The 18339-nt window shown below is 35.6% G+C and overlaps 1 protein-coding gene across 18 annotated transcripts in view; it reads right to left on the bottom strand.

Annotated features, from left to right (window-relative positions):
- The window catches only part of Tbc1d5 (TBC1 domain family member 5), a 451848-nt gene that overhangs the window by 213000 nt on the left and 220509 nt on the right, over positions 1 to 18339 (bottom strand). For all 18 annotated transcript variants that reach the window (XM_037199956.1, XM_037199955.1, XM_037199959.1 and 15 more), the window contains one exon: positions 11064 to 11133. In XM_037199956.1, the coding sequence (XP_037055851.1) occupies positions 11064 to 11133 (70 nt within the window). The remainder of the gene's footprint in view (positions 1 to 11063; positions 11134 to 18339) is intronic.

The raw sequence follows: 18339 nt of genomic DNA, 5'->3' as shown, positions 1-18339 counted from the left end.
GATTTATAACTCTATCTTGAACTTTATTTTTATTTATTTATTTTTTTTTTTGAGACAGGGTTTCCCTATGTAGCTTTGCGCCTTTCCTGGAACTCACTTGGTAGCCCAGGCTAGCCTTGAACTCACAGAGATCCGCCTGGCTCTGCCTCCCGAGTGCTGGAATTAAAGGCGTGCGCCGCCGCCGCCGCCGCCGCCACCACCACCCAGCTTGAACTCTAATTTTAATGTACTATTTTCTCAAATTATACCTCAAGTAAGATACTTCAAATTACTGATCAAATAGCTAACTGATTTTTTAACAGCATGTAGCTAAACATTATAGCATGCATATATACTAACAGTGACCTGTAGGGCTAACAACAGGTGTTTCAGTTGTGAACTAAAGAAAGAGCAGTCATGTATCCAAGGGAAAGGACTCTCAGTGTAAGGGGATTCTGTGTAGCTTACACTCTGGTTTCAAATTAATGCTGGTCTTTACAAAGATAAACATATCCTCATGCTTCTAGGAAGGGGTTTACATCTGGTTACATAAGTAAACCTAAAGCCTGTCTCTTGATAATAAAATAGGTTTGAAGGAGTTTCTGAAAAAAGGAAATAAATAATTGTCCCATACAAACTCAAACTAGTGTGAGCTGTTAACATAAGGCTACTGTCTTAGTTAGGGTTTCGATTGCTGCAATGAAACACAGTGGCTAAAAAACAAGTTGGGAAGGAAAGGGCTTATGCTTCAGCATTGCTGTTCATCACTGAAGGAAGTCAGGACAGGAACTCAAACAGGGCAGGATCCCAAAGGAAGGAGCTGATACAGAGGCCATGTAGGGGAACTTCTTAGTGGCTTGTTCTTCATGGATTGCTTAGGCCACCTTCTTATAGAACCCAGGATGGTAAATTTTTAAAAGTAGAACATATTTTTAAAGCCACAAATGATCAACAATTAGTCCAGAGAGAGAATATATTATAGATAGACACAAATACAGATCAGTTCAACTAAAATAAAATAAAAACATCCTGATAAGCAATGGAAGCAGAATTGCTACAAGTTGGAGCCTGCATGGTCTCCATAGCAATTTCCATGGTGGTCAGGAATACAAAGAGACACAACAAAACAACACGAGGTCAACCATCACCACCACCACAACAAAATTCTTATTGTTTCAAGGAGATATTTTAAGTATAAAATTGTGAATATTTTTTTTCCTTGGTTCAAGGGTAGCCCCAAGGACGAAGATCAGGACAATAGTTCTGATACTGGACCCCGGAATGAAAGGTCACACTTTTGTTTGTCTGTTTGTTTGTTTGTTTTTTGAGACAGAGTTTCTCTAAGTAGTTTTGGTGCCTGTCCTGGATCTTGCTCTGTAGACCAGGCTGGCCTTGAACTCACAGAGATCCCCCTGGCTCTGCCTCCCGAGCATTGGGATTAAAGGCATGTGCCACTGCTGCCTGTCAAGGTCACACATTTTATGGTCAGAAAGTGCCCTTTAACTCTGAAGCTTGTGGTGCTTCTTCCACGAAATAAAAATAAAATCATCAGATGGATGTTAAACATAAGATTAAAGAAAAATCCCTCCCATACAAACTATGTGTAACTGTATGTAAATACAATTCTTAAAATACTAATATATCTTCACATTAGAAAGATAAGTTTTTTTCATGAAACAAAAATCAACTTCAGCAAAAGAAAGATGATTAAAACCAAAAGGAAATTAAGAAAAAGAAAGGAAAGCTAAAGTAATGACAGTGTTACCCTGTGGTATTCCACACATTTAATTCATAGGCAGGATCCTTATGTGTTATAGTTGCTGTTCAAAATTCAGTGTTAAAAATGAAGTAATTAAAAACCAGAGCTTATTTACCCTACTTAAACTCACACAATCAAATAATAATAGAGATTAAGTGGTAATATTTGGTCTGTGGCTCATCTTTAAACTGATTTACTGATATCTTCTTTAATTTCTTTCTTTAGAGATTTAAAGTGCTTATCAAACAGGTCCTTCACTAGTTTAGTTAGCGTTATTCCAAGGTATTTTATATTATTTGTGGCTATTGTAAAGGGTGATATTTCTCTGATTTCTTTCTCAGCCCTTTTATCATTTGTGTATAGGAGGGCTACTGATTTTTTTGAGTTGATCTTCTATCCTGCCACATTACTTGAAGGTGTTTATCAGCTGTAGGAGTTCCCTGGTAGAATCTGTGGGGTCACTTATGTGCACTATCATATCATCTGCAAATAGTGAAAGTTTGACTAACGACTCTGAGATACCATCTTACACCTGTCAGAATGGCTAAGATCAAAAACACTAATGACAGCCTATGTTGGAGAGGATGTGGAGCAAAGGGACCACTCCTGCACTGTTGGTGGGAGTGCAAACTTGTACAGCCACTGTGGAAATCCGTATGGCGGTTTCTCAGAAAATTGGGAATCAATCTACCTCAAGACCCAGCCATACCACTCTTGGGCATATACCCAAGGAATGCTCAATCATACCACAAAGAGACATGCTCAACTATGTTCATAGCAGCATTATTCATAACAGCCAGAACCTGGAAACAACTTAGATGCCCTTCAACTGAATAATGGATTAAGAAAATGTGGTACATATACACAATAGAGTACTACTCAGAGGAGGAAAACAATGACAGCACAAATGGATGGAACTAGAAAATATCATCCTGAGTGAGGTAACCCAAACCCAGAAGGACAAACATGATATGTACTCACTCATAAGTGGATACTAGATATAAAGCAACAATCAGAACCAGAGAGGCTATATAGCAGGGATGACTGTGGCTTATAATAAGTTGTGGTTTTACTCAAATACTGGGCAAGCCTCAATGAAACATTTCACTAGTAGGATAAGATACTGTATCAAGCTGATAATAGAAAAATAAAAAAAATTAAAATGAAAAAAAAGTTAAAAAACAAACAAACCTGATTCCCTAAGTCACCTGATAATTCTAAAGAATTCAGAGATTGTATCATGTAATTATAGATTCACAATAAAATACAGGCAATACCACACAACCAGCACAGCAGTCCTCCAGGAATCCTAAGGGAATCTTCATCCTCTTCTACTTCCTACAGCATGAGACTGCATTAAGTAATGGGAACAGCAAGGTCAGAGGGTTATAAGATGACTGGGTAGTGAGGGAAAAGACAATTTAGGCTGCTCGCTATTATACTTGGTACGCCAACAAACAAATTGATATCTATGAGTTAATGTATATTCTTAAAAATAACCAAATAGGCAAAATAATATTCTTAGAATGTTATCAGAATATGGATTTTTTTAATTTCAAGTGTCTAATAGCTTTTGCCCAGTGTGTGTGTGTGTGTGTGTGTGTGTGTGTGTGTGTGTGTGTGTGTGTGTGTGTGTTTCTAACTTTAATTCACAGGGCACCAGATCTCATTATTGATGGCTGTGAGCCACCATGTGGGTGATGGGAATTGAACTCATGACCTCTGGAAGAACAACCAGTGCTCTTAATTTCTGAGCCATCTCTCCAGCCCCATTCTGTGTTTTTTAAACCAATGTTTGGTTATGATTTCATTGAGATACAGGACACGGTAACACATGAATGTAAAAGGTACTGCCTAAAATTAAATTCTGCGAATTATTGGTTATAAATGATATGCACGAACATCTTTGTGTTAATTTTTGGCTTAATTTTTAAAATTAATGATTGAAGAAAGTTCACAAAAGATTTAACTTTAAATGCAAAAACCAAATCTACAATTTGATAGACTGGATGAACTACAGAACACACCATTTTGAGAAAAATAAGCAACTTTGGAAGTGCTGATAATGAAGACAAATGACCTTTTTTTGCTTTCCTCAAAGAGATGAAGCAAGATACATAAAAGTGGAAAATTTCCTTTACTGCTTCAATAAAAGTTCTTTAAGAACATAAAATACAGTCTTTTTAAGAAAAAATTAAAAACACAAATGTGACTTTTTACTAATAATAATTGGCTACATTAATATACAATTACTAACAATTAAAAAATCACAATGTAGTCAGGCATGGTTGTACACATAAACCCCAATAATCAGGAGGCAACTCCAGGAGGGTGCAGTGTCTGAACTCTGAGCTACTACATAGCAAAACCTTGACTAAACAAGCAAGAGAAAAGAGAAGGAAGGAGTGGAGGAGGAAGCCTATATATGTGTGGGAGAGTCAAATTTTCATAAGACTTTTAAAAAACAAGTCATTCCACTAGCCCAAGTGTGTAATTTATTAGCCCTTTTAAAAGGCACACACAAGTGTTGTGCAGTGTCCTTTTCACCCAAGTAACTCATTTATTTAAATTTCTGGTTAGGATTCCTAACTAAATCATTACAATCTTTGGTTTAGTGGGTAAGACTTGTAACTGAACTCTTTCTGTACTCTGAATATGTGCTGCTCCCATTAGTTAATAAATAAAGCTGCTTTGGCCTGTGGCAAGGCAGAATAGAGCCAGGCAGGTATTCCAAGCAGAGATAGAGAGAGAAGAGCGGGGAGTCAGGGAGACACCAGTGAGCCACCCAAGAAGCAAATGTGAAATCATTGGCAAGTCACCGGCCACGTGGCAATATACAGATTAACAGAAATGGATTAATTTAAGATGTAAGAACTAGCTAGAATTAAGCTGGAGACATAGGCCAAAGAGTTTGTAATTAATATTAAGCCTCTGACTGGGTTATTCAGGAACAGGTGGGTGGGAGAGATTCATCCATCTACACTGAACATCAAAGGTTTTCATTATTTTATGTGGCTACTGAAGTCTGTAATATTGCACCTAAAAATTATTACTGGGACCTGGGCAGTGATGGAGCATGCCTTTAATCCTACCACTTGGGAGGCAGAGGCTGGGTGGATCTCTGAGTTCAAGGCAAGCCTGATCTATAGAGTGAGTTCCAGGACAGCCAGGGCTACACAGAGGAACACAGTCTTGAAAAACCAAACCAAACCAAACCAACCAAACAAACAAACAAACAAAAAGAGAAATAGAAAAGAAAAAGGAAAAGTAAAAAAATTATTACTGGAAGATTATTCAGTTATCAAAATCTAGAAAAAAATATTAGTAGTACACTTTTCTGATTGGTATAGCTTGTGGAAAAATACTCATAAATGGAGCTAGTTAGAATTAAATAGAAAAAAAATAAGTAAATTCAGTGCTTTACCACTACATATACAGAATATGGAAAATGAGAATCAAAGATCTTTATGCTATTTATACAAGACAACAAATGAAAATTAAACAATATTTCCAGTTTCTAAGAGAATATGAAGTAACTGGTCTGAGTTTTTCTAAACAAATTGACTAGTAAACCCAATTTACAGTAGGTTTTTGGCTATATATATAAACCAAACCTAGGTCTTACTGATATATGAGGTGAAAATGGAGTTCTTTTCTATCTTAGAATTATACTTTAAAAGTCTGAACAAAGCACTACATTAATCAACATTTTCACATCACTCCTCCCCAAATGCCTCCCAATTACAATCATCTCTTCCATTACTCTCTCCCTCCAATCCCTTTAAATTTAATTAATTAAATTAATTTAAAGTATATACTCAACAATACATATTCTCTGAACTTGTGTAGAACGCTATCTTACTATTTCTTTAAAAGAATATTTAGAGATATAGTAATAAAGTTTAAATATGTTCACCTTCTATTTATTTCATAGGTCACTATTATATCATCTAACAAAATAATTAAAATCATGCAAGCAGCTGTTACTGCAGCTACACAAACTAATGTAACAGTGTGTATTCATGTGTTGGCAACAGGCTTGCTTCTTTTGGCAAGGTCAGCTGCCCTTCTACAAGGTGGCCACCTGCTACAGAGCCAGTTAGGCATCTTCTCCAGACTTATAAACTGTCCTTTCTCAGCCTCTGCAAGATTCTGTTTGATGGTTACATTAGAAATAAAGATCAATGTCTGACAGAAGACATTAACATTGTTCTTTAAAAACTATAAAATATGATCAATAAAATCAATGGTATCTTCTCAGTTTTTAGAAATTTTCCATTTTAAATGGTTAGGAGATATACAATCAAATTTTAACCAAAACCTCTAAAACAAGGCATTGTGTAATAATCTTTCTGGTGCTCTGAGAGTTAATTACAAGTATGCTCTATTTGAATCAATGAAGAAAAATGACATGAAGATACAAATGCCAAATAAAACTTGGCTATTTTTTTTTTAAAGTCTATATAAGCATTAAGCTCACAAAGCTACACTTAGAGTCCCCTGATTTTTATATTTCAGAACTTACTTGTTCAAGTTCCAGATATCAACCTGTTTTTTTTAAATAGTTCAACAACTTCCCCTCACCTTTAACAGTTGTAGATTTTGTTTTGTTTTGTTGTTTTGTTTTTTGAGACAGGGTTTCTCTGTGTAGTTCTGGCTGTCCTTGAACTCACTATGTAGACCAGGCTGACCTCAAAATCACATAGATCCACTTGCCTCTGACTTCTGATTAAAGGTATGTATCACCCCCACCAGGCTGTAGAATTTGTTACACAAAGGTAATGGGAACAATGTGTCTCAGAGATGGAGCTTCAAGATTCCTTTAATTTGGGAATGGTGGTACAAGCCTTTAATCCCAGACTCAGGAGGGAGCAGGCAGTTCAGAGTTCAAGGTCAGCCTGGCCTACATAGAGAGTTCCAAGACAGCCAGGATTACATCGATAGACCTAGGCTCAAATTAGACAAAAAAAAAAAAAAAAAAAAAAAAAAAAAGAAAGAAAGAAATAGAAAAAGAGGCTATTTTTTTTCATTTTACAACCAATACCAAAAGCTTGAAGATGATGACAGTGACGTTTGTTGGAACAATAAAAGCAATTAATATTCAGCATTTACCGCTTGACATTTTTCATATCAACTACATCTTATTATCCTCACTTTAAAGTGTACACACACAGTATAAGGCTTGTCCAAAGTCATCAATGCATTTACAATCATTATTTCATCCCATATTCAATATTTAGATATTTGTTAAAGTAACCAACAAACACAACAAACTATGAACTCCTAAAACTTGTTAATATAACATTACAATAATACAAGAACAAAAAGGGAGATTATAACCAGGCCTGCTGTTTCAGGCCTGGAATTTTACTACATTGGAACTTGAAGAAGTTCAAGGTCAGCTTAGGTCATATAATGAGATCTTGTGTGCTGGAGATATAGCTTAGTTTGGAGTGCTTGTCTAGGATGTGCTAGCCTCAAGACAGTTGTTAAGTAAAGCATAGCCATGCTAAAACCCACAGACCCAGAGACACTAAATAACAAGGAGAGTCCAGGGGGGAAGCATGGATCTTCCCAGGAAGGAGAAATAAAAAAGATTTTGTGGGTGGACTGGAGGCCGATAGGGATGAGAATAGTAGGGATTAGGTGGGGAGTTGGAGGGAGTGGAGGGAGAGAGTAATGGAAGAGATGATTGTAATTGGGAGGCATTGGGGGAGGAGTGATGTGGAAACCACCTGGAATCTACTAGTCTGACTCTAGCAAAGACCTGGACACCAACCCAGCCATAAAACCTTCAAAATACAATCTGTCCTGCCTGAAAGATGGGCTGGGGTAATGGTGGCACAGAAATTGTAGGAGTGGCCAACCAATGACTAGTCCAATTTGGGGCCAATGCAACAAGAGGGAGTCAATGACTAGATAGCCAGGGACCAGAGCCTGGATAGCCCAGAGAACTAGGATAGATTCAAACAGGGCTGGTGCCGAAGGTTTCTCTGGTCCCAGACGGCCCCACGGTTCAGCAGTCACTTATAAAATAATCATTCTGAGTCTTAATATTGTTTACAAACTGTATGGCCTATGGGTCAGGCTTCTTGCTAACTAGCTCTTTCATCTTAAATTAACCCATTTCTACTAATCTATGTTTCGCCATGTGTTCTGTGGCTTTACCTGGGTCCCATTATATCTTGCTCCTTGGGCAGCTGGCTTGCATCTCTCTCTGCCTTTCTTCTTCCTGTCTCTCTGCTTGGATTTCCCACTTGCCTCTAAGCTACTTGCCTTAGGCCAAAACAACTTTATTTATTAGACAATGGGAGCAACATATATTCACAGCATACAGAAAGACATCCCACAGCAGACTAACAAAAAAAAATGTCAATGAAATGATTCCTAATGATAGATAGTCTGCTATACTCATAGATTGGTGCCTAGCCCAATTGTCATTAGAGAGGCTTCATCCATCAAGTGATGGGAACAGATACGGAGAGCCATAGCCAAACATTAGCCAGAGCTCAGAGAATTCTATGGAAGTAGGGGAGGATCACTGCCCACAAAATCAACTAAGCAGGGCTCATAGAAGCTCACAGATACTGAATAGACAAATATGGACTGTATAGGGGTCTGAGCTAGGACCTCTGCATACATGCTGTGGTTGTTTAGCTTAGTGTTAATGCAGGACTCCTAACAGTAGGAGCAGGGGCTGCCTCGGACCCCTTCTCCTCCTACTGGGTGGTCTCGTTCAGCCTTTATATGAGGGACTGTGCCTATTTGATTGTAATTTGTTATGCTGTGTTTGGTTGATATCCCTGGGAAGACTGCTCTTTTCTGAGGAGAAATAGAGGAGCAGTGGATCTGGGGGAGAGAGAAGGTGGTGGGGTTAGAATGGGAAGGAGTGGATAGAGGGGAAACTGCCATTAGGATGTAATATATGAGAAATGCCAGAAGAATAAAAAACAAAAACAAATATCCAACAGGTTAAGGTGCCCAATACAAGACTGACACTACAAAATGGAAGAGGTGCCAATGCTGAAAACTAAGGCAAATATGTTACTAGCCAAGATGGGTGATCAGAAATAATAATTCCCCTGCTTTGCACTCAGATCTTCAAGAAGATTTCATTCATATACTTTTTCTCAGTCCTTTAAAAACTTGTGGGAAAGAGGCATGTTAGAAATTCCATAGTCCTGTTACAGATGTACTCATCCAAGATAACAACATGAGAATGCTTGGTCTCTCCTGAGGAGGTCTAAGGTATCAAGTATCTTATCTATAAAGTTGAAAATTTCTAGCCAGGTGTGGTGCATGCCTTTAATGCCAGCACTAAGGAGGTAGAGTAAGGCAGGTCTCTGTGTGTTCAAGGCCAGCCAGGACTATGGAAGAGACTCTGTCTCAAAAACAAACAACAAAATGCAAACAAAACAAACAAAAAATACAACAACAAACCTATGTTTGAGGTAGTTTAGATAACATAAAGGTAAATTTGTTACACAAAACATTGTTTTGAAAGCCTGAAGCTAAACATTTTTCTGGTGACCTATTTCAAGTTAGATTAAAAGACCTAGAATGATAACAAAAAGAATTCACATGTTCAAAAGTAAATTGTACTGAACATTCTGCTGCTACTGCAATGTGATTCTGCAAGAGTTCTTTAGTCAGTAAAAATCAATATTGAAATATACTCTAGAGCTGTATTTTGGTGAATTCTACATTTAACCTAAATGTCAAATTCAAAATAAGCTAATTACATTATAAGAGCTATTGCCTACAGGGTCAAAAGAAATCCTAATTTCATACTTAAATACTGTAATACCATTTAATAGCAGCATTGGCCTGCCGACATCAAAAACCCACTTTCACATACTATACTACTTCATCTTTTTTCTTGCACTTTTAAATTACAATAAATAAATACCCTAATATTATAAAAATGACAGGCATTAATTAAAAATATTTAGTTAACAAAAGTATTCACTGTGCAGTAAGTTGCAATAATAGCTCATTTTCAAAACAAAATTATCACTCAATAATGAGATATTTTAATCTCTGAACTAGTTAAGGACAGAATAAACTATAACACAATACTGTCTTCATATTAAAATATCTTTTACTGTAATTAGTTAAAATATGAATATAATTATAAAATTTATCAACAAAATGTACACAGATAAGGAAATGACTTTCCATTGTAATATCATTTTCCATTTGTTGTTATTGCACTTGTACTTTAAAAACATTATATCATAACCATAGATTCCATACATATCAATACTCCTCAGGTACATGCCAAGTTATAGATAATTACTTTTATATTCACCTTTGTTGGTTATTTTGATCAGTCATGACATGTTCAAATAGGGGATTTGTCTATTATTTACTATGTCACATTTCAAACTTCACATTATACTTTTAGACTAAAAGGAGGCTTAGGAGAACCACATCCTTTAAAGGTAACATAGGTACAATGAAAGTATGAGAAGAAAGAAGTACAAGCCCTCTACAGTATCAGGGGAACACTAGCCTTTTGTACTATCAGTGACAAATGACCAAATGATAACTTATACAAACTCCAACTACTATACAATAAGGATGTCAAATATTTAAATTACCATTTCACTTCAGGAATTTGAAAGATGATTGTAATAATGGTATTATTCACAATATCCCTAAAAGTGCCTCCTACATCCAGGGCCCTAGAGTAAAAGCTAACAACATGCCTGTAATCTGGAGACATAAATGATGCAGCTCCAATGATGAAATGGAATACATACACAAAGAAAGCGCAGAATGCAATGAGTTGCCAAGTGTTCAGTGTTCATGTGCATGTCTCAAAGTGTTGGTATACACTATTAGAACTACTAATTCATCATCAGGACAACATATCTCAATTAAAGAATTTATTTATCTGATTGCTACTTATATGCTTAAAAATACTAGTACTGAATTTGCAGGGGTTTTCCTATTTAAAAAAAAACAGAATTTAAACATTTTGGTTCATTATACAAACTTTCAAATATTATTGGAAATATTTAATTTTTTTCTTTGGTTTTCATGCAATAAAGCACAAAATTCATAAACATTTACTTAACCAAAATCTAAGTCAGGATGAAACCATTAATGAGACAAAAAGACAAAATATGTACTTCACTTAGGATGCTACATTTTTGTTATTTCTTAAGATGGCAGGCTGCCAGAGAGCACACTGTCCTGTCTTTATACATGTGATAAAGACATGGCTATAAGTTCTTCCTATTCTAAGACTCCAATTCCATAAAAGTTGTGTTTTCTATGATACCTTGTAAAACTGTATGTGCATGTAATTATCACTTACGTGTATGAATTAAAGGTTCCTTCAGAGTCTATGGTAGAATTAGTTCTTTTTCCATTTTGACTTGGATCTCCTAGACAGAGAAATAAATATGATGAAATAACAGAAATTGTAAAAGTGAATATTTCAGTTAAAAAGCACTGTGTGACAACTCTATGTATTGGCAGCTAAAAAATTTCAAAATAACACACATACATTATTTCTTTTCTATCTCCCAATTGTCTTTTGTACTCTGAGCCTTTTAGGTAAAAGTTCATGTGGATGTCAATATACAAACCAATACCAAACTCCTAATTTAGGTAGAAGCACTGCCAACATAATTGCTAACAGGAAAAGTAAAGTATGATGCAATTATTTTCTATGACTCACAGAAATATGGAAGCTTATAAACCATTAAATTACATGCTAATATTTATGAACAAAGGCAATCTTTTGTTAGAGACTAGATTGCCCTTTCTTGCCACTAGTACAGCCAAAATGCAGAGAACAAAGCTAAAATCTTCTACACTATCCAGGACTCTCCTAAGTAGACAGGTAAAAGAAACACAGACAAGAGGGAAATATAAAACATGTAACAAAATTTCACCAAAAGACATTAGTGTTTTGTGATGGTTTGAAAGAAAATGGCCCCAAAAGGAGAGGCACTATGAGGGAATATGGACTTATTGGAGGAAGTGTGTCACTGTGAAGGTGGGCTTGGAGTTCTCCTATGCACAAGATACCACCCAGCATCACAGTCTGTCTTCTGTTGCCTGCAATGTAGAACTCTCAGCTCCTTCCCAGCACCATGTCTGCCTGCACACCACCATGCTCCCTGCCATGATGACAATGGATGGAACCTCTGAAACCTTAAGCAAGCCTCAGTTAAATGGTTTCTAAGAGTTGCCATGGTCATGGTATCTCTTCATAGCAATAAACATGTTTTCTGTAATAACATTTTTTTTCACTTAAAACACAATATTGGTGAAATCAAATTTAGAATGAATCAATATGTATGGGCGTAGATAATGTACAAGAAAATAAAATTTTAAAAATATTTTAAAAGCTTAGCAATACCCCAGCATAAAAAAATTCTTCTAGTTAGAAATTTGAGTTTATTTCATTAAATATATATTTTAAAATACAGTTTTTATGAAGCAGTACACTATTAAATAAATCATTTCTTCCTCAAAACAAATTATGAACAGTATGTAATTAAATTTTGCACTTCTAATCCCTACAATGTAACTTTCAAAATCATTTTACATTTAAAAGCTTAAAAATTTAATCATTTGTTCAATTATGACTTGTAATTTTGATTTATAATGAAATATTTTAGGTTTTACTAGACTATCACAGTAGACCTGGTCACATCAAATAGTAATTGTAAAGAATTCAGTTTAAAAATGAGATTAATTTAATTTTTTTTTTTCTGAGACAGGGTTTCTGTGTGTAGCTTTGCGCCTTTCCTGGAACTCACTCTGTAGCCCAGGCTGGCCTTGAACTCACAGAGATCTGCCTGGCTCTGCCTCCTGAGTGCTGGGATTAAAGGTGTGTGCCACCACTGCCTGGCAATTTAAATTATTGTATATAACACTAGGTACTTTGATTCCATAATTATGTCACTCATTAAATGGCTACTGAAAACTGGAATGTAATTTGTATGACAGCCTTGTGCTGTGTCTCATGGAAATATGAATTCTACTGAAGACTTTGCAAGTATGTCCAGCACTTTCAAATTTTCAGAAATAGACTCAGTTGTCATGCTGAGGCTTTCAATGTGATTCTTTTTTCAAAGTATCCTTCCAGGGTGTTTCCGATCACTTGGCTGTTTTTGTTCTTTGTTTAAAACTTAAAATAGATTTCAGCATTCAAAAACGAAGACACTTAAAAACATTCAAAACTTCAATGTTTAAAAATACTATAGCTGTGTGTATGCTAATTCTTTGAATACACAAAGAACATTTTATTTCTGTTATAAATTAATAGTATCTACATAAATTGAAAAGATAGAAGAAACAGTATCTCAGTTCATTAAACAAAAATTTTCTGTAACACATGCTCTTCAACAGTATGCAGACACTTCTTGTATGGCATTATAAAATCAGTACAGAACAAGTATAAGATACATTGAAAATCAGAGTCTTCTTTCTCCTTACAAATAAAGATTATGATTTTTATTTTGTTTTATTTTATTTTATTTTATTTTGACTTTTCGAGACAGGGTTTCTCTGTGTAGCTTTGCGCCTTTCCTGGAACTCACTCTATACTCCAGGCTGGCCTTGAACTCACAGAGATCCGCCTGCCTCTGCCTCCCGAGTGCTGGGATTAAAGGTGTGCGCCACCACTGCCTGGCTGATTATGATTATTTAAATATACAAAATATTACCTACAGAATTCTTGTTCATTTAAGCTGGATTTTTAAGATCAAATATAAAAAAACTCATTCAAAAAAGAAGTTGTGGGGCTTTTGTTTGTTTTGTTTTCTATTATTATTATTATTAAGAGATTTTTCTATTCATTTTACATACCAACCACAGATTCTCCTCTCCTTCCCCCTTCCACTGCCCCCAACCTTCCCCAGTAACCCCACCTCCATTCCCACTTCCTCCAAAGCAAGGTCTCCCATGGGGAGTCAGCAGAGCCTGGAATATTCAGCTGAGGCAGGTCCAAGTTCCTCCTCCCTGCACCAAGGCTGTGCAAAGTATCCCCACCATAGGCACTAGGCTCCAAAAAGCTGACTCATGGGTCCCGATTCTAAGTGTCTCTCTATAGAACTCTGGCTGGCCTGGTACTGGCTAACCCTCCTCTGCTGGGTTAAAAAGCTTACAACACCATGTCTGGCTTTTTTTTTTTTTTTTTTTTTTTTTTTTAATAGCCATGTTTTATCATAAAATGTGGCAAAGGTTTTCTATAGTTTGTAATTGTCACCCTTGAAAATGCCCTATTAACTATAATTTTCAAGATGCAAAAGAATGTATTAGGAAAACAAAAAGCAGTTTTTCCTTCTCAAAAACATATAAAATACAGGGTTGAACTATTTCACTAGCGATATTTGTGAAAAGATTTCAGAGTTTGTTATATGAGGAAAAGGCAATGAAGTTTTGAAGTGGGAAAAACTGCTTTATTCTTTCAATCCTATAGTTGAATAATTATAGCAAATGTTTATGAAAACATCTGTTCCTTATAGTTATAGATTCTTAGTTTTAGTATACATGTTTTTAGATTCTTATATTGGAGGAGACCTGACTTTTGAAAGGTTTACAAAACAAAACAAAAGACATAGAGTTTGTAATTCTAGAAAATTGTACATGCAGTATGTTATGTCCTGTAGGAATTTTTATTTGGAGGAGAAATCACAGACAACAGAAAGCTCATCCTCCATTTAAACTGGAACATGCTAATAGCACAGCTACAGACTAAGAAAACTCCAAACAAATGTACTATAAGGCTGATTCTAATTTGCCTTTAATTGTAGTAGAGTAAGCACTAATTTTAAAAGGAAAAGAAATAAGTGTAATGACAATAAAAATCTTGGAACCTATGTGTAGTGTTCTCCCAAAATAACAACAGAGGGTGCAAGAGAGTTTAATATGATGTTTTCAGTTCTTATTCTAATTTGAGAAACAAGTTGTCAGATAAGTAGCACTAAGTGAAACAAAAATGTACAGATTTGCATTCACACCGATAGATAGACAGATACACACACACACACACACACACACACTATTAAACTTACAGAAAGTGTTCATATATGACGAACACTGAATTGTGTTTTTAGGATAATAAATTTCCTTGCTTGAAAAGTATTTTAACTAACAATATAGACAATTTTTAGAATACAATTCTCATTTTAAAGATATTTCAAAACCCAGTGTACAAAGTAATCTAAGTATTTTAATTCAGCTTATATAATTTAAGTATGTGTACAAATTACACACAACTATACAGTATACACATTCAATGTTATGATATATAATAATTTACAAACTATAATAGTTTATATCTATAGGTGCAATAGACCAGTTCCTGTGGCTACAAATACATACTACTGTATTTTTATTAATTGGTAAGCACCTTTGTAAAATGAGTTCATAAAATTAAAACAGTTTGGCCCATCTCTTGTCACCAAATGAAACGTCCAGTGCTGGGATTGGGTTACACCTAACTGAGTTGTTGGCTTAGAGGTGTCACGGGAAACTCCAAACAAGCCAAGGCAATGGGTTGTTCTCCACAAACTGAGAGCAAGGCTATATTGCTGAAGACAACAGCTACACAATTCAACTGAACATGCCAAGTCGAGCTGGTGCCTACACAGAGCTTTCACCTCTATGTTCTAGCACTTTTGGTATAGGAAGATACTCTATAGAATACCAAAAGAGAAATGTAAGCAACAACTCAGCCAGAAACCCTCTGGTTGACAATGGAATCCTGCCTACAAGATATAATCATGGCACAAAGCTTGGGAAGCAACCAACTAATATCTGATTTGACTTAAGGCCTACTCCATGAGATGAAACTCACACAATACACTGCTTAGGTGACCAAAAACCAGGGACCTATGGTAAAACCAAACACTACTGGTCTACAAAAAAATAAAATGACTCCTAATAACATTTTGCTAAGCTCATAGATCAGTGCCTTTCTCAGCCGTCATCAGAGAAGCTTCCTTCTGCAACAGATCAGAACAAATACAAAGACCCACAGCCAGACATTAGGCAGAGAGTGAGAGACCTTGGAACACTCTGCCCTAAATGGGATGTCTCCATCAAATCCCTCTCCTTAGGACTCAGGAAATCTCTCAGAAGAGAAGGTAGAAGAGCCTCTGAGGAAGAGATGGAGGACACCAAGAACACAAAACTCTCTAAATCAACATGATCAAAAAATCATATGAATTCACAGAGACTGAGGAAGTACTGGTCCTGCATATGTCTGCATCAGATCCTTTGCATATATATTATGGCTTCCAGTTTAGTGTTTGCATTTCTGAGTGTGTGAATGAGTGGGTCTCTGATATGTGTGTCTGCTCCTGGGATTCTTTTCCTTCTGTTTGTCTTGAACAAATCCAATGTGATAGTTGTTTTATGTCACATTTTATTTTGTTAAATTTATCATTATCCCTACGTCTGTTTGTTTTTCCCCCTAATGAGAGACAGAAAGAAAATGGATCCGGATGGGAGGGAGGGAGGGAGAAACTAGGAATAGTAAAAGGAGGGAACCATAACCCAGATATATCATGTGACAAAAGAGTCTATTTTTAACAAAGGGAAATTTTTTAAAAATTAGTTTGGCTCATTTGAAGAAAAAAATATGCTTTTAATTTGTGTTGGCTTAAATGAAGTATTTTCAAATAGTAATTTCTAACATATATGTATCTAAGTTATTATGCCAATAGTAATATAACTTAGATTTCAAAATGGGGGTGAGTAGACTCAAGATATTCTGTTAGCTTTAACTATACTCATGTTGAGATAATGACATTTATTGGTTTGATTCATGAACTGTTGAAATCATGCTAAGTGAAGTTTTACAATAAATTTCTGTGGGGGTTTTTATGCACAAACATCTGTCTGCTTCAAGAAGAGAGAATCAGAAATTTTAAACTAGGTTAAGTTGTAAACAGCCAGAAAAACACTATAAATAAGTGTAGTTACTCCAATGTGCCTTTAGTTTACATCTGAAAGCACTGAATTTGAAAGTATCACATCATGCTAAGTATGAATACTGAAAACACTTTACAGTGAAGACAGGCTCAGACCTGTGAGAGAAGTGCTACTGCATTTGATGATTGTAGTAGTGTATGGGGGTGGAGGTTTGATGCAAACCAAGATAAGAAAAAAACTAGGAGGTCTAGTAGAGATCTGAAAATTTGTATCTTTTAAAAATACTAGCAAAAAGTAATTGTTTTTAATAAATTTAATATCCTCAGAAAGTATATTACTACAAACTATTAAAAAATAGCCATATGGTGATGTACAATAGTTAAATTGTAAAAAAAGTCAATTTTTATCTATTAACATTGTAGCCACTAAGAGTACTACAACATTTCCAAAATTAAACCTAGTATCAGCCTCCATAGACTGATGATTTATGCAAAAATGTGAGAACTGACCATTAGGTAAATATAAGAAATTGCTGAATGAGTTTATACTTTATTATTGTTAATTTATCTACAGAATAGAGATCAAATAATGGTCCAATTTAGTTCTCTATGTTAAAATTATTATTATTTTATGTAATGAAAACCATTTTAAAAAGAAAATATTTTCTTGGGCAACCTCCTAAGCCAGATCATCTTGTACCAGAGAAGAGAGGTCCCACATGCCATCAGGATATGTTAGTAAAGGTTTGTGAAGTCTTCATGATACCCTGAGTATCACATATTTTAAACAGTAGAGAAGAGAGACTAGGGAGATGGTTTCAGTTGGTACAGTGCTTAGTCAAACAATCATAAATATCTGAGTTCAGATCCCAGCACTTACATAAAAGCCTAACATGGGCAATGTCTGCAACCCCAGTTTAGGGGGATAGAGGCAGACCTACAGAAACAGCATAAACAACAAGATCCAAGTTCAGTGAAGAGATATTGTCTCAAAAATAAAAGAGGAAAAAAATAGAATAGGCCACATGGTGTTGATCTCTTGCTTACAGGAACAGACCCATGTGCACACAAATACACCATACACACTCAAACATGTTCACAAAATTAAAACTAAGAAAAGGAGAAGAAAACAAAGAATTCAGAAAATGTACGAGTGCTGGGTAGCAAATGTGGTGCTGGATTTTCATGTGGATGGAATAGTTGTGGAAAGTATCTGCTGAGGTGGTGGGTCAGAAGCCTGTCACCTGGAAACAGTCACCTTCTGTGAACTGCACTGTGTGCAAACTGACTACATAATGAATCTTGACCAACAGAATTCTACCAGACTATTGGGAAGGGTCTCTGGGTGAGTGATTAACAGAAATGCAGACTCTAAAATGTTTTCTAGATAACATACATGATCCATGCAATTTTCCAAAATAATAATCTTCTACCATGTTGGACATAACTATGTCTTACTGTAGAAAAAAATTAATTTCACTAATAATTAACAAAGAACATCAAGTTACAGTCTATTTTAGTAGTAGAAATGGAACTTAGCATTGAGCTATGCCAACACTACGGGCTACTTGCCATGATAACAGCAAGCTTCTACTATTTACTGTAAGGGCCTACAAACCATCTAGCCTTTAAAACCATTGTCCCCAGAAAGAGTTGTTGCCTCAAAATGCTATAATGTAGATAATTATAAAAATCTTA

Source organism: Peromyscus leucopus, chromosome 16_21, assembly GCF_004664715.2.
Source record: "Peromyscus leucopus breed LL Stock chromosome 16_21, UCI_PerLeu_2.1, whole genome shotgun sequence".
NCBI classification, from domain to species: Eukaryota; Metazoa; Chordata; class Mammalia; order Rodentia; family Cricetidae; genus Peromyscus; species Peromyscus leucopus.
This window is presented reverse-complemented; position numbering and strand designations above follow the sequence as displayed.